The sequence below is a fragment of the Mandrillus leucophaeus genome, unplaced genomic scaffold, assembly GCF_000951045.1.
Source record: "Mandrillus leucophaeus isolate KB7577 unplaced genomic scaffold, Mleu.le_1.0 Scaffold80, whole genome shotgun sequence".
Classification (NCBI taxonomy): Eukaryota; Metazoa; Chordata; class Mammalia; order Primates; family Cercopithecidae; genus Mandrillus; species Mandrillus leucophaeus.
This window is the reverse complement of record NW_012108697.1, coordinates 4,994,671-5,012,470: the sequence shown is the minus strand read 5'-3', so window position 1 is coordinate 5,012,470 and position 17,800 is coordinate 4,994,671. Positions and strand designations below refer to the sequence as shown.

At 43.1% G+C, this 17,800-nt stretch overlaps 1 protein-coding gene across 1 annotated transcript in view; it reads left to right on the top strand.

The window, feature by feature from the left end:
• The window catches only part of RBM20 (RNA binding motif protein 20), a 227,345-nt gene that overhangs the window by 152,084 nt on the left and 57,461 nt on the right, over positions 1 to 17,800 (top strand). Inside the window, exons 4-7 of the mRNA XM_011967546.1 lie at positions 706 to 797; positions 1,157 to 1,254; positions 14,077 to 14,217; positions 16,339 to 16,470. Coding sequence (XP_011822936.1) covers positions 706 to 797; positions 1,157 to 1,254; positions 14,077 to 14,217; positions 16,339 to 16,470 — 463 coding nt within the window. The remainder of the gene's footprint in view (positions 1 to 705; positions 798 to 1,156; positions 1,255 to 14,076; positions 14,218 to 16,338; positions 16,471 to 17,800) is intronic.

The window sequence follows — 17,800 nt, the reverse complement described above, 5'->3', positions numbered from 1 at the left end:
GCGCGTGTGGAGGCGGGAAGTGTGTGTGTGCGCGTGTGGAGGCGGGAAGTGTGTGTGCGCGCGCGTGTGCCTCCCTTTTCTGGCTTTCGTATTTTTTCATTGTAGTCAAGTTCACATAGGACTTACTATTTTAAATACTTTGAAGTATACAATTCAGTGGCATTTAGCACATTCACAAGATTGTGCAAATGTTACCACTCTCTAGTTCCAGAATATTTTCATTACTCCAAAAGGAAACCTCATACCCATTAAGCAATCACTCCGTATTCTCTCTAAGCCAGCCCCTGGCAACCACCAATCTGCTTTCTGTCTCTATGGATTTGCCTGTTCTGTACATTTCTGTAAATGGAATCATATAATATGTGGCCTTTTGTGACTGGCCTTTTTTTTTTACTTAGCATAATATTTTCAAGGTATATCCATCCATGTTGTAATATGTACAACCTTTCTATGGCTGAACAATATTCTATTACATGTATATATCACATTCTTGTTTATCTATTCATCTTTTGATGGACATTTGGATTGTTTCCACCTTTTGACTATTGTGAATAGTGCTGCTAGGAACATTTGGGTATAGTTTTTGTTTTAACACCTGTTTTCAACTATTTGGGGGTCTGTACCTAGGAGTGGAATTTCTGGGTCACATGCTAATTCTTTGTTTAACTTATTGGGGAGCCGGTTTCCCTTTCTCGCCCTCTCCAGTGCTGGCATCCGGTGTATACTTGGTTCGGCAGAGGGAACATTGTGTGCTTCTCCTAACAGCACAGCTGTTTATAGCCCTGCTGGGAATGAAGGTGAGCGAGGCCCTACAGGTCAGCAGCTTGAAGCAGAAATGGGCTTCCCACAGGCACATTATGTCCCATCTTTATTAACCAGGACTTCCCTGATGTCCCCTTCTTATGCATATAGAAAGCAAACAGATCCCAAGACACTAAAATGCACTGGGCCTGCTGTCTGGACTCATCAGTATTCTCTGAGATACTTTAGGCATAAAGCTTTGCTGATTATCAGCATGTCCAGAGGTATAGTCATGTCAATCACTAATAATATGTGAAGGGGAAAGGTTCGGTTTTCTATGCCTGCTTATGTCCTAATAATGACTTTTGATGTTAAATTCTGGGTTTTCATCGAGTTTGTGTAATTCGTCATTTAGATTATGCCTCAAATCTTGGAACATCATACGTGCCCATTCCAGCAAGGTCATTTGCTCAGTCAAGCCCCACATTTCCTTTGGCTTCTGCGGGGACAACTGTGAGTACAGAAACATTTTCTCCAGAAATTAATGAAAATGATTATTAGTTTATTTATTTGTTTGTTTATTTATTTGAGACAGCCAGGCTGGAATGTCGTGGTGCAATAATATGTCACTGCAGCCTTGAACTCCTGGCCCCAAGTGATCTTCCTTCTTCGCTCACCCAAAGTGCTGGAATTACAGGTGGCCAAAGTGCTAGGATTACAGGTGTGAGCCACCATGCCCTGCCTCAAATACCTCTCTGTGTGCCGGTCACCCTGAAATGCTTGTTGCTTTCCCCAGCACTGTGTTCTTCATGCTCAGTATGCACCTGACATGCCACAGACTGGGAGGATGTTAACATCTTTTTCACTTAAAGAATAGAGAGTTGGCTGGCTTTTGAGGTCTAGACTCATTTATACCTTGTCCCCTTCAATTTACCACTCTGGGAATCACACTCTCTAGTTTCCAAGATGATATCACCACTAGTGAGGTGAGCATGTGACTCAGGCAGCCCGGGAGATCATCATACTTGCTGGCCATAGATTGGTTCATGAATGGTGTGTACCTGTAGTCCCAGCTACTTGGGAGCCTGAGGCAGGAGAATCACTGGAACCTGGGAGGCAGAGGTTACAGTGAGCCGAGATCACGCCACTGCACTCCAGCCCAGGTGACAGCGGGACTCCGTCTCAAAACAAACAAACAAAAAACCATTTTCTCCATTGTCATTGTTGTCCTCAAGCATTTGTATGGGCCTAGAGGTGCTGATCTGGCTTTGTGTCATTCAGAAAAACATCCCCAGACAGAAGTTAAGAGCTGTTTAATCCAGTTCATCTAGTATGGAAACACATGACTTAAGAAGCTGACATAAATCCTTAAAATTGAAGGCGTTCCTGGACTTTCTAGCATTCAGCGCTGGCTTAGAAAAAAATAAGTTTGAGCTTTTTATGTTTTTTTTAAGACTATTTGATGTTTTATTGAAGTGGGTTATTTCCTAGGAGAGGGTAATTTTGAAGCTTGAACCAGAAAGCGTGTGAAAATAAGGACTATGCGCTGAGCATTTGTTGGCCCCTTGAGGAACCAGTTGGTGCTGTGTAATGTTTTTGTTTGTTCGTTTTTAGTTTTGCTGTCTCTACAATATACACTTAAGTCCTCCAAAGCTCCTAAGCTTCGTCTCTCCTTTTTCACCAATGGTGACAGCTCCTCTTCTCTCTGGGGTTTCAGTTGTTTTGTGCCACCACCCTACCCACCATCTGACTTCTCTTCTTCTTCCCTGGGCAGGAGAAAGGGGAGTGGGAGGAAAGCTGACTGCAAAACAAATGTGTTTGTCTGAACCCTCTGGAGGGCACCTGTTTGTATACCTTAGCCTGTGCCTGTGTTTTTGTGGTGTGAGTTGCTGCAGCCTTTCTCTCTTGTCCTGCGAGTGAACACAAACTCACAAGAGCGTGTCTCCACGTGCTGTCCCTTCTATGTGTTGGCATGCAAAACATCAGGCCAGTAAGCCATGAAGTGCAGCTCTCAGGCTCTGGGGAGTGAGTAAGTGGAAAAGCGAGGTGGTTCGTGATGAGGTGTGAGGCCTGCCTGAGCCCAGGCTTCTGTTTATTCGTGTGCATTGATTCGTAATGTTGAATAAGAGAAGCGCTTTGAGAGAGTCCCTGTCTAGAAGCCCACATTTTGGTGAAAGAGAATTTTGTGGTTTCCTTCTTTGCACTCTGCTCACTCAGAGCCACGCCCAGGTCAATGGCAGCTTCGGGTCAGTCCCAGGAGCCTGCAATGGCTAGATTCAGTGAGGTCTGTCCTCTGAGGTCAGATTCCTGGTGACATGACCTCTTGTCCTGATGGAGGTGTGGGCCATGGAGGAACTTCTGTGCTCACAACCCTGCCCTGAGACCCCACTCCAGGCACTGAAGGGGAGGGACTGTGACCACGATGGGGGAGGCTGGATTGGGTGTCAGGTGGGCAGGGGCCAGGGCTTGTAAATTGACTCCAACCTGGGATATGGGTACGGGGAAGAGATGGCATCAACTGAGCCCCTCTGTAAACCGGGGTGGATAGGGAGAGAAGAGACACAGGCAGGACATTCTGCAGTCTGTCCCAGGCCTCTTCCCCACGCTCCAGTGCTGCCCATTGAGCCAGAGACCCTTTCCTATGGACTTGGCTCTAGGGACCTAAGTTCAAGTCCTACTTCTGGAGCCACTTGCTGTGTGTCTCCAGGCAAGTCACGTTACTTCTCCGAGGCTCTGTTTCCTTAAGTGGGAACAGTAATGCCTTTGGAAGATAAAGTAAACAACTGGATTTTCATCCAGCTTGTGTAACTTATTGTTTTGATTATTCCTCGAATCTCAGAACATCCCATGCAGCCCTGCAGCCCAGGCTTCTGGTTCAGTGGCCAGCACCAGACAGTGGGAGCAAGGCTTGGCATAGACGCAGTATTGTCTTGCCCTTGTGAAGATCAAATGAGATAATATAAGGGACAATGATTTGGGAACTGTCAAGTACATATGAAGTAACCATGGCTGTTGTTGAATAACGAGCGCTTTTAACCCATTTTGGCTGTGAAGAGTGGAGGGGAACCCACCCTGTCTAAGGCTGGCTCTGTCTGCTGGCCATAGGATTTTGTCCAAGTCTTGGTATCAGTGTTCCCCTTATACAAATCTGTCTAGTAATACCCAGGGTCACCCTCGCTCCGCCTTAGAGATGTTTTGAGGTTCCCATGAATGTATTTTTAAATTATGCACCAGTGGGCAAGCACAAGCGATCTGATGATTTGTGTGTTGACTCTAATTCCTAGGAGCTCTGAGTGCAACTTCCTCCAAACGCCTAGAGATGGGGAGTTTATCTGACTTGAGCCTGGTGAGAAGCAACACAAGAAACATTTTGCTAGGAGCTAGGAGGTGACAGAGACCTAGGGGACAGCTCTCTGCTAGAGCTAGGAGGGGACAGAGAGCTAACATTTTGGGAGCTAGGAGGGGACAGAGAGCCCCAGACATTGTAGGATGATAATACCAACAACAGCCAACATTTATGTAGTGCTCAGTATGTTCTTAGCATTTTTGTTTTGTATTAGCTCATTTAATCCTCTAGACAACCCTGTGAGGTGGATACTATTATTATCCTTATTGTACAGTTGGGAAACTGAGGCCTAGAGAAGTTGAGTACCTTATCTAAGGCCACATAGCTGGTAATTGGAGGTGGTGGGATTTAAACCTAGGCAGCCTAGCTCTGGAAGTCTCATTTGAAACCACTAAGCCCTGCACCTCTCTGCAAGGATCTGAGGGGTCTCTTCCTGGCTGTGATCCTTCTCTTTAGTAAGCCCCTCTCACCTCCTCCTCCCCCCACCCCACAAGCCGCTTGGGAGGTTCTGAGGCTGCGTTGGAGGTGACAGGGACTTCTCTGGCCTTGGCCACTCAAGGATCAACCTGAAGAGGCCAACCACACCTGGTATCCACATTCTTCTGCACTCTGACAGCATCTGCCAAGATGAACTCAGATGTTTGGAGGCTTTTTCTACAGACCCTGTGGAAGGGGAGAATCAGCATTTGTCTGGTTTTATCATTATAACTTTTGTGACATCTTGCTGGTCACATGAGCCTCCCCAAGGCTACCTGAGGGACAAGGACAAAGCCTGCCCCAGCCAATCCCTACATTGTCAGTGGCTTGATGTTCATTCACATCCTTCTGTCAGATGCTGGTCCCCCGGTTTGCCATTGCCAGCAAATAGAATTGAATGCAGGTGTATCTGTCTTGAGGAAAACCTGAAATGCAAGAACATTGACATTTGAAGACAAGCTCAGAAATGGAGAAATGATTAATCCACTCTTGAAAAATACTTTGCGAGGCTCCTTTAAGTAGCAGGAGAGTCTCTCAGAGAAACTATTGATTTTCTTTCTGCCTACAAACACTGACCTCCAAAGATATTACCCCAAAGATAAGGGGTGATTACTCTGTTGCCAAAGGATATTTTTCCAGGTTCCAATGAGTGCCCAGTGAGTTGTTTTTGCATATACATTTCTATTGTTTTTCTGCTTACAAAACTCATGCTTATTGTGAAAATGCAAACAGAAAAGAAATAATGAGGGGAATGAAATTCCCCGGTTATCTCCCTTTCAGCCCCCATAGAGATCCCATTTTCCTCCACAAGTGAGGTCTGGTCCTGTGCCAGCACTTTTTATGTCTGATTCCATTTACATACATCTTTTCAGAAACACATTTTGTTGAGTGAAACCAGGAACAGCCAGGACCCCGCCACTATGTAATCAGATCACTAATGTCTGTGGAGCGAAGAGCAGTTACTGCCTCTAAAGCTCCCTGTTTTTAAGCAAGAGAAAATCAAAGTGACATGGAGCTCTGGAAATGAGCCTTCAGAATATATCCGAACTGCCACAAAATCTAAAAGGACCACAAAGACCATCTGCCCCTGCCACCAAGCCCTTCTGGGGACAGACTTGGCTGCATTTAAACTTCTCCCACCTCTGTTGGAGTCTGAGTGTTTCATTGCCTTGTTTGTTTGTTTATTTTTGTTTGGGTTTTTTTCTCATTTTCTTTTCTTTTCCTTTTCATTGTTATTTATATATGTATTTATTTATTGAGATAGGGTCTCGCCGTGTCACCCAGGCTGGAGTGCAGTGGCGTGATCACGGCTTACTGCAACCTCCACCTCCTGGCCTCGAGTGATCCTCCTACCTTAGCCTCCAAGTAACTGGAACTATAGGCATGCGCCACCAGGCTCAGCTAATTTTTGGAGAGACAGGGTGTCACCATGTTGCCCAGGCTGGCGTGTTTATTTTTGACAGAGATGGGACACTGCACTGACAGTTGTATGCTGTGTTTGCTAGTGGTGGGGTGATTTGTGTCTGTCCCCCGCCCCTCCCATCCCACCCCAGGGTCCCCAGAGATGGGTGTTCACTTTCACTTAAGCTTCTGCCATTTGAGGCCAGGCACTTTCCCCTTGGCTGCCTGAATTGACATAAACAGAGTAATCAGGTTTCTGGAAGGGGCCTCGGGGCCTTCTCAGCCTGTTAATAGTTTTCTTGTGCCTGCCCAAGGTGCACTTTCTCTGTGACCGTCCCTGTAAAGCCACCCTGCAGTTTTCACCTTGGAGTTTATTCAGTGCCACTGTCACACATGGGCCACCCTGACCTGGGATGATACACCGTGTTTTTATTATTTCTTTCTCACCAAGACCCTGCACATCGGGCAACTTGTATAAATAAGGAAATGGAGGCTCAGGAAAATAGAAATGTCTGTGGAAGGCCAGAGGTGTAAGTCACAGGCTGCACCCCAGATTACTTTCTGTTTCTAGAACATGCATCTGTCTGCCCTGGCCCTCTGAATGCATGGCTCAGAGCACTCTGGTCTCCTGACTTCTTTGAGCATGAGGACTAGTAATTGATGTGGCATATGCTACCAGCCCCCTCAGCCACCATTCCAGCTCTGTCATTGCTCCTCTCCCTCCAGCAGGGGCCACCTTGTGCTTTTTCAAAGAGAACAAAGATGAGGAGACAGGAGCCCTGGGTAGGTTTTGCTTCGGAATTTGTTCTTTTTACAAATCTTACTTTTTCTTGTTGGAAAAGCAGTATGAACATTTTATAAACAATCTTTAACAGTAACAGAAATACAAAAGTCAACTTTGCAGAGAAAACTGAAGCCAAATGCTTTTGTTATAACTATATATCTCTCTAGCTAGTGTATGTGTACATGTTTCATTAGTAAAAGTAATTTTTTGGGCACAAATCAGATAATGTCATATAATCTGGTTTTTTTTCACTTAACATAAGCTTTCAATACATATTTAAATTGATTTCTAGACATCTTTCCACATCAGAACATAAATAGTTCCTATTTTATTTTGTAACTTCACTTTTGTATTTACCTTAATTTGTCAAGTCTGCGATTGATAGGTTTTTCCAGTGACATCTGAGTTTTAATCACAAATCTGCCACCATTTAATTGACCACAGATTAAGATCCTTAACTTCTCTCAGGTTTCAGTGTCCTTATATACAGCGTGGACCAGATGACCTCCCGATTTTAACGTTTTGTGACTCTACAGTTTCCAGGGATGTTAAAGTTGCTGAACAGGTGAATCGTCCAAGATCCATAGGCAATCCTGTGGATTTACCAGTAAAAGTTAATTCACTCTAAGTCAAAGCTAATATGCTCTATAAAATATTTGAAAGTATTAGTAAAGGCAATGTCTACCCTCCAAGTTAAGCCAAGATCCATAGCTATGGAATTCACAGCCATTTGCTATCTGCATAATAGGTTCAAAATCAACATCTTGCTCTCTGCATAACAGGTAATAAATCAACATCATGAGAGATAAATATTTGCCATGTCTGTTCTTAGGCATGTTTAGAACAAAACCAGCAAAGGCCCAGAGACTCTGTGCCAGATAAAATTAGGTCACATCTAAGAGAGATCAGGCTGGAGCACAGAAGTCGTTTACTGAAGATGGAATCTACACTTCGCAGCTCTAGGAAGCAGTCTGAGAGACCTCACCCTGCAGGCTTGTTGCCGTAAGCCATATTTTTATTGCAACTCTAAGTTATTTGAAGTTGGGCCTCTTATTTGAACTCATCTGTGAAGCCTGTTTCTACCTGCACCAAGGGGAAATGAAAGGTCTCAGAATCTTCATATACAAGTCTGTTTGCTTCTTTTGCATTTCTCCCCAGCTATAAAAGAGTTGAGGGTCAGTTGAGAGGTCTGGGGCCCAGCCATATGAACCATCAGAGCACCATCTGGTTTTAAAAGTGCAGCCCCAGCTTGTGAAAATGCACAACCCAGGCCCCTGATCCCATGTGGGGGTACTCAAAGTCAGTGCTGGCTTGCAGGCAGGCTAAAGCCTCCCTGAGGCTGCAAAAGGATGATTGTCCCTTTAGCTTGGTAATTAGGGCTTTGGTCACTCCCCTGCAACTTAGCTGTCTTAGAGATGTGACCTCTGCTAGAAAGTTTTCAATGCACCTGTCTTATGGGTGGCTCCTGGGCGCTCAGCAGACAGAGCCCAGCAACACCTTGACCTGCCCTTCTCCCTACAGTATGTCTTTTAAAATTTATTTTTGATAACTTTTAATATATTTCAAACTTACAGAAAAGTTACAAAAAAGGTATAAGGAACTCCCGTATAACTTTTGTCCAGATTAACTTCACTCCTCCTTTATATTTTGCCCCATTTGCTTTGTCATTTTCTCTGTATCTTCCTCTATCTATACATCCATCTATCCATCCATCTATCTATCCATCCATCTATCTATCTATCCATCCTCTGATCAGCTATGCATTTTCCCCTAAATCATTATTTTTAGAGTAGGTTGGTGACATTGTATCTCTTCGCTTCTTTTTAAGCTTGAATTTCCTAAGAATACAGACCTTGTCTTACATAATCACACCAATATTTTTCCCAATCCAGAATCATTGTAACATATCCTTTAACTGTTGGGGGGAGGAAGGAGATAAACATTATTTACAGGAGCCTACATAATGCCAGGTATTGCAGCAAAGCACCATACATTCACGGTGGCATTTCATCTTCCCAGCAGTCCTGTGGAATCTGTTTTTATTACCCCTGTTTTACAGACAAGCCAACTTGGGCATGGAGAAATTTAGTACATACTCAGGTCTGTCTGATTCTCCCACTTCCCTGACTCTGGTACTTGGTGACTATAAAACTCACACTTGACGTGAGCCTGTTCTCAGAGAGGCCCCAGGCCCAGGTGTCTGTAGTTCATTTGTGTATCATCTCAACTCTTTCTAGCCACTGTGGCAGCACAATTATTCAGGGAGCTGCAGGGTTCATAAACAAGGTGCTCACTGCTTGAAGCTTATCTTCAGTCCTATAAAGATGAGACCACTACTAACGCAGACAAACATGTCTGAAAGATGAACATGCTTGGAAATGGATGCATGGTTAAACAGCCGATTACATGGAGAGAGAGGACAAACATTACATTCATTGGGACAGGGAGTGGGAAAGACATGGGTTTCCTGTTTATGCTGAGCACAGTTGGAGAAAGCTATCATTATCCTGGTTCTTGGGGTTTAGCTTGTCAAGGCGTCTGGGAGGAGTAGAATTTTAGAACTTAGAGCCACATAAGCATATATATTTTTTACATCTGGAAAGGACTTTAGACCTACAGGTCACCTCCCTCATTCCAGACATGGGGAAACTAAGGCTCAGAAAAGGAAACTAGTTTGTCTCTGTCATGCACCTAATCAGTGGCTGAGCTGGGGATTGAACCCAGGTCCTCTGTTTTCTAGCAGGATGTTCTTTTCACTGGAAAGTTCCAAGCTTTTTATAGCTCAAGTCCCCTTTCATTATTTACTTCCACCCCCAGCAGCCACTGTCCCACATTTTCAGATTTGGAAAGATTTTGTCTGCCAAAGTACTTGTATTAATAAGTAACTAACTAGTGACCCATTTTTATTAATCAAAGACAGAGACACACCAATTAGACTTTCTGATTAGCCTAAGAGCTAACCAGTGTTAAAAGACAAATTTTAAATGAATTACATTTAACAGAGTTTAATTTAATTGGGCAGCCCTCAGAACCAGAAGAGGTTCAGAGAGCTCCTCTGCACCACGTGGGCAGGCAGCATTTATGGGCAGAAAACTGAAGCGAGGTACAGAAACAGCTTGATTGGTTACAGCTCCGTATTTGCCTAATTTGAACATGGTCTGATCAGTTGGCTGCCTGTGATTAACTGAAGTTTGGCTGCTGTGATTGGCTGAGACTCAGCTATTTGTTACAAAAGTACACTACTTCAGGCTTTCACCTAGTTGATGTGCTAAACTGCAGTTCCTTACATAAGAACTCAAAGTATGGAGGCATCCTCAGGCCTAATTGAATTTAACACCAGATTACCATATCGATAAAGAAACTAAAAGTATGACCTCAACTCGCATTTTTCAATGTCAAAAATAATGTTTAGCCCCCTGCTTCCTGTAGTATTATTACCTTCGAAGACCTTTAAGGGCTTATAAGAGAGCCCAGGTTGAGCATTACTGCACAGCATGGTGACGCTTGCTCAAGGGCACTCAGGATTGCCAGTGCCTCTGATGTACAAACTATACTTTTGATGTACCACTCAGGGACCTCACTCCCCCTGTTTCCCTTCTCACTTTCCTCCCTCCCTCCCTCCCTTTTCCCCTCATCATTCAGATCTCCCACAGGGCAGAGGGCGAATATGCCCTGTGGCATATAGCAATGTTTATGTAAAGTGTAATGAGAGTAGAATAGAGTGATAATACTTACTATTCTACATCTCGTATGAATCATAGATGGTTTTGAACCTAAATGGACTTTAACAACAACCAAAAGATATTTCAGATCAATGGCAGAAAAGAACTTGATGAAGCATCCTAAATAAAATATTGGCAAAAGAATAGAACACATAAAAATTAATTTATCTTTCTAACTGGATAGGATTTACCACATGCCCTGAAGCCAGACACCACACAAAAGCAAACTGTTAACCCAGAGATTCTCAAGATTTTCATTTCATGGCTCACTTAGAAAATAATCTGCTGAAGTAAATGGTTTAACTGAAGAAGCTGTTCATGGTTACTGGAGGAACTTGGCCTTTCAGCCTGAGGGATCAATATCTTGGCACTCCCATAACCATTTGCAGTTGATGTAGCCCATAATTGGAAAGCTCCAAATCACTGTTATCTGGAAGAATCTAAAAATCTCATTCGTATCTTAATAAATGACGACAAGGGAATTGGTAAAATCCGGCTCCTATTTCTGATTAAAATCTTGGAAGAGAAGGAACTCAGATGTCTTTTTAAAATTTGAGTGGAAATTTTAATTGCGACCCATTCACTTTAGTGCCTTTGGTAACGACATCTACAGCATGAATACTTCTCTCTGGTGGCCGGCAGCTGCGAGGTTGTTTTTTCTACTACCCAGCAGCCGCAGTTGCTGTGCTGTGTTCCAATAAAAGCCTCTCGAGTTGTCCTTTCAGTCTGGAGGAGACAATGAGAGAGGCACTGGCCCTCATGCCTGTTCACTAGGCAACTGGATGGGCCAGGAGCAGGATAGGCCCAGAACTGCCTTGGGTGTCTGCTCCGTTGTCCAAGCACGCATTAGCACAGGCCAAGCACAGCAAAGTCACATGGGGCAGAAACGTGCCTCGCTAAGAGGAGACCAGGCAGAGCGCCCAGCCTCAGCCCTCCTTGTGATAAGCTCAGAGGACCAGCTACTCTGCCCTGCTTGAAAGCTCAGCTGTGTCTGCATCTTTATGTGAACACTCACACTAATGGGAGGCAAAGATTCTGCTTCTTAATAGCACTCCTCCTTTCATCTCTGCAGAAGGGTTCAGTCCTCACTAGCCAGGCTCAGACTCAAAGTCTCCTAGCTGATGGAGAGTGCATTTGCACTTTAGGGAGATGAGGAGCTGCTCTGGGAGCTGCCTGAATCCTTGCTCCCCTTTGGGAAAGTGCTTGACCTCTGGACATTGCAGAGTGGGAGGTCGGAAAGAGGCACTTGGGCTTCTACAATTCGGGGCTGAACCATAAAAGGAAATTCTTATGGACTGTAATTGTTTTCAGCTCAAATGAGACAAACGAGGGCTTTTCATGGTAGAATTACCCAAGTATTAGCCCTTGTTAGGGATGATATCTTAGACTTTCCCCCTATATTACCTTAGCAGAGTCGGACCCACATCAAATGTAATTAGATGTTGAAGTTCAGTTTAACATAGAAAATTGTGATTATGCAAATGGAGACTATGCTATTAGAATGTGTTTCAGGTTTGGAAAATTATATCCTTCTCTTCCACATTGGGTTGGCTTATGGTTACTAATTCTTGACCCTCCCAGAGACTCTAGGCTGATTAAGGTTTGCACAAAACAGACAGACACACTTCCTCCCTCAAGGAGCTTTGATTAGGGCCAAATGGTGGCTTCCAAACTGTATTCCTTAAAGGTGCCTTTGAGACTGCCAGGTGGGGGTGGCGCCAGGGTGCCAGTCCCCAAGGTTTGACCAGAATAGCTCTTTTATTTGTTGAATACATTGGTATAAATCAGTTTTATCTGAAGAAAGGATTCCAAGCTGAAAATATTTTGAAAACCACTGCCCTAAACCACAGGTTGTTGCTGTGAATGTCAATGCATATATATTACATTCTCATAAACTTTTCTATGTTCTTTTTTCTTTATTGGAATTGTAAGTCAAGCAATATGAGGTATATATGAAGAAGGTTCAGCATGTCTTATCTTACTGCCTTCCTCTGAAGATAACCAGCACTGACAGGTTGATATGTATGCTCCACATCTTTGTCTGTTTGTGCTGACATTCTCTAAGCATTTTTTATTGCAAAATATTTTAAACATACAGAACAGTAGAGACCAGTATAATTAATCCTTGTATACCCATCACCCAATTCCAGTAATTATCAAAATTTTACAACACTTGCTTCATCTTTTTTCATATATTTTTGTTTTGTTTTCCAAAAATGTCATCATGGTACACATACCCCTTGGTAACCTGCTTTTAACTTAACAATCTGTCTCAAAAAGTATTCCATATCACCAAGGTGAGAGAATCACTTGAGGTCAGGATTTCGAGACTAGCCCGAGCAATACAGCAAGACCCTGTTTATACAAAAAATAAAAATAAAAAAATTAGCTGGGTGTGATGGCTCAAGCCATCAGTAGTCCCAGCTGTTCGGGAGGGCGAGTCGGGAGGATGGCTTGAGCCTAGGAGTTCAAGGCTGCAGTAAGCTATGATTGTGCCACTGCATTCTAGTCCGAGTGGTCCAGGAAGATTCTGACTTCTTAAAAAAACTATTCTATATCAGCACATTTACCTCCTTCTTGTCATGGGTTTGTAGTTTTCCATTGTATGATTAAACCATCATTTACTCAAACATTTCCCTATTGTTGGACATTCAGGCTGTTCCCAAAATTTTTTGCCACCTAATAAATTACTGTAATAAATGTTCTTGCACATAAGCCATCACATATTGGGGTGCTATTATTTCTATAGGGTACATTTCTAAGAGGGGAATGGCAGGATCATGGGCTCTGTATACTTTGTTTTATTTAATATTGCTAAAGTGTATTCTCAAAAGTTTATCGATACTCAACCTCCCACTAGCAACATACGGATATGCTCATTTCCTCATATCCTCCACAGCCCTGGTTGTTACTGCTTATAAAAAACATTATTGCCAGGCGCGGGGCTCACGCCTGTAATTCCAGCACTATGGGAGGCCGAGGCAGGCAGATCACGAGGTCAAGAGATCAAGATCATCCTGGCTAACACGGTGAAACCCCGTCTCTACTAAAAATACAAAAAAATTAGCCGGGTCATGGGCGCCTGTAGTCCCAGCTACTGGGGAGGCTGAGGCAGGAGAATAGTGTGAACCCAGGAGGCGGAGCTTGCAGTGAGCTGAGATTGCGCCACTTCACTCCAGCCTGGGCGACAGAGGGAGACTCTGTCTCAAAAAAAACAAAACAAAACAAAATAAAACAAAAACATTACTGTGACATGGTGGTGGACGCCTGTGGTCCCAGCTACTTGAGAGGCTGAGATGGGAGAATCACCTGAGTCCAGAAGTCAAGGCTGCAGTAAGCCGTGTTTGCACCACTGCCCTCTAGCCTGGGCGATGGGAGTGAGACCCCGTCTCAAAAATATATATATATTATGAATCCTTTTGTAAAGAGATAGAATACAATTGATATTTTATGTGTGTCTGTGAATGGATTTTTTCTGCACTAATTTTGTAAATTATAGTTTTACAATCATTGTTTGGGGGAAAGATAGCCATTAGGAATGTCTGGAAGAGAGGGGAAAAGGGAACCGTCTTCTGAAGACCGTGACTGATCCTTGTTGCTATTAGTTTGCACAGCGGAAAGGGGCTGGCCGCGTGGTGCACATCTGCAATCTCCCTGAAGGAAGCTGCACTGAGAATGATGTCATTAACCTGGGGCTGCCCTTCGGAAAGGTCACTAATTACATCCTCATGAAGTCGACTAATCAGGTAGGTATGGGTATTTTCACTCCAGTGTAATACCACACATTAGTGAAAGGGAACGATATAATTTTTGAAAGAAGTCATTCTTAACATAAAAAGCTGTTGCATAGCTGGCCTTCTGTTGGCATGGCATAGACGTTTTTGCTGGTGATGTTTTTTTGTTTCCCCTAGTTTCACTCTATTCTTCTAGTGATGGATACAGGCCTTTGTGAATTGTCTAGAGGTGAGAGGAGGTGCTTTGGAATGCGGTGCTCATTCACATAGAAAGGGTAATTGGCACACCCAAAATAAAAATCTATGGATTTTAATCTCTTCACTGTGTTGTCAACCCCCTGAGCTAATGCTATAGTCTTATCTTCTAAGCCTATCCTATCTTATGACCTGGATTTGGAGCCAGCCAAGAACCTGGGACTAGGTATTTTTCCTGGTCCTTGATGTCAGCAGGAGAGTAGGAGTGTAAGAATGGATGGATGCTTAGTAAATCTAAGGAACTAAGAATCCTTAACCTGTAGGAGTTGACTGAGCCCTTTGGGATGGAGTACCTTTGTCTTCATTTCTAAAGTCAGGTGGGGAGTTTATACTCCCAACAGTCAAAAATCAGAATATTTTATCTTTTAATGAATATTTTTACTTTATTAATCAGAGGAACAGGAATAGGAAAAATTCTTTTCTTAAAGAAGGCTGAACTTTGGAGACTCATAGCCACATCAGGTCATCAGCTATCTCTCTCCATCAACCTGGCGTGAGACTACTCACTTGTCTCTGTTCCTACTTCTCAGAAATTCTATTTTGGGTAAATGCACAGAATTCAGCTTGTAACATTGATGTAGTGAGAGTCCCTAGATTAGTATTATTCCCATTTGACAAGTGAGAGCTAGAGGTGCTAAAATGTTTATCAAGAAAGAGGCACTTAGAAAGCTGGGTGGCAGAATGTGAAATAAAACCCTAAAGAATCTTGACTTCTTAGTCGCCCACACTAATGTCATAGACTATGACAGCATGGAGAAAAGCCGTGCATCTGAAATTCAGAAATAAATATGAGAGAAGGAAGGGAATGAGCTTATTTAGACCATTTAGTTTAAGGAAACGAGAGAGTTAGGGGCTCACAGTGAGGGCTTCCCTGTCACTGACCCCTTTTCCCCTGTAGCACTGAGGAATCAGGATCAGTATATTGTCAGTATAGTACAAACCAAACAAATCCAAGAAACAATAGCAGCAACAAATTCACCACACCAGCTACTGGGGTAAACTGATGCACAATCAAGACAGTCTTTTTGGAACTCTCTGTAGACACAGATTGAGTGGAAAAGCCCATTTCTCTGTGTTTTATCAGAGCAGTTAAATAAAGAAGAAAGATGCTGTGGAAACATAATTGGGGAATTTTCCTTTTTCTGTAACTCACGACAACATGGCCTTCCTTCAAGCCCAGGGGTTTGTGAGTTCCTGAATTTTGAGTATGTTTCTGTCTTTATAAGGAAAATAAGAGCTCAAATAACCAAAGCTTGTGTCTCTTGCTGTCACCATCACCACCAAATAGCAAGTTTTATAGGGATCAGCTCAAGGCCACATATGCAACTGCCCCTCCAGGGAAATGTGGGTTAGTGAACTCTCCCATCTCAGAGGGATTCTATGGCATGATGTAGCCCGGGACAGACATACATAATTAAGAACAATGTCTGGTAACCCTGGGGATCAGGAAAGGGCCATCTTATAATGAGCTCTTTTGGTGATGTTTATAAAAAGGTCTCTTTGAACAGATGGGATCAAAGAGATCTCTTCTTTATACTGACTTTTTTTTTCCTTTTAAGTGAGGTATAAAACACATACTCTACAGTGTGTAATGTACACTCATCCTACGTGTACAATTCCATTAGTTACATGTGTACACCCATATAGTTAACACCCAGGTAAAGATATAGAGCATTTCCGGAATGTCAAGTTTCTTCATGCTTCTTCTCCATCAGTTCCCCATCCCCACCTGAGAGAGAAGCTCAATGCTAACTCCTGTCACCATTGATTAGTTTTGTCTGTTTTTGAACTTCATAGACATGGAATCATGCCTTGTACTGAATGTTGTTTAAGACCATTAAAGTCAAGTCCAATGAGTGTCCTTCCTTTCTTTCTTAGGCCTTTTTAGAGATGGCTTACACAGAAGCTGCACAGGCCATGGTCCAGTATTATCAAGAAAAATCTGCTGTGATCAATGGTGAGAAGTTGCTCATTCGGATGTCCAAGAGATACAAGGAATTGCAGCTCAAGGTAAAGCATTATCTTGTTCATTCAGTCATTCAACAAGCACCAGATGAGTTTCTCCTCCTTGTTAGGCACTGACCTAAATGCTGGTGGAAAGGAGAGAATAGGAAAAGATTCAGAAATGACACACTGCCTTTGAGGATCTTGAGGCAAACCATTGCAGCATGGCAAGAAAAGTGCTTTTGAGGTAAATACAAAGTGCAAAGAGGCATTTAAGTCTACCTAGGAGCCAAGGAAAGTTTTCCAGAAGAAGATGTTTACAGGGGAACTAAGTCAGAAGGGAAAGGTTCTGGGAGTTCCAGGCATAAACGCTTGAATACAACCTTCTCTACCTATACAGACCTTCAGTAACTTTTTCTTCCTCTGTCACCCCCTTGATCTCTTGCTCTCTTCTCTCTCCTTCATATTTACGTCTTAAGCCTCATAGAAGCCCTTCTAAGCAGTCCTTGGCTGAATTGGCCACTGTCAGAACTCGGGAATGCATTCAAATAGTTCCAAACCAGGGTTTGCTTTTGTTTTAGCTGATCTACATTTCTTTCTTTTCTTTCCCTTCTTTTTTGTTTTATTGTGAAGTATAACAGAACACACAGAAAAATGGCTGATTATACATTGTGCGGTTTAAAAAGTAATAATGGGTGAGATCTCATAAACCGCATAAATCCACCACCAAAGTCAAGAGGTAGAATATGGACACACCCAGAAGCTCCTGTGAGTCCCTCCTCATGTTCAACCCCTCCCTGTCTACTCTCCTGACTTCAACGATAATCATATCTGTGCTTTTCCTTGTAGTTCTATCACCTGTATATGCCTCCCTAAATATCATGGTTTAGTTTTGCCTGTTTTTGAACTCTACATAAATGGAATCATGCTGTGTTCTTACAGATCTTGCTTCTTTCATTCAACATGATGCCATCCATGTTGTTGAGTGTGTCTGTTTATTTTCATTGTTATATACATTTCCATTGTATGGCTATACAATTTGTCCATTCTACTGTTGATGGACATTTGAGTTGTTTTAGGGACAAGGCTAATCTGAACCTTCTCAAACATGTCATCCTGGTATATATGCACTTGAGCAGACAACTAGAGGTACATACATAACTAGGATTGAGATAGCTGCATCATAAGGCATGCTTACCTCAACTTTCCTAGATGACAGCAAGCTCTTTCCAAAATTAGTTGTCTCACATTTATACTCCTCCTAGTAGTGTATTAGAGTTTTCGGCTGGGCGTGGTGGCTTATGCCAGTATTCCCAGCACTTTGGGAGGCTGAGGTGGGCAGATCATGAGGTCAGGAGTTCGAGACCAGCCTGGCCAACATGGTGAAACCCCATCT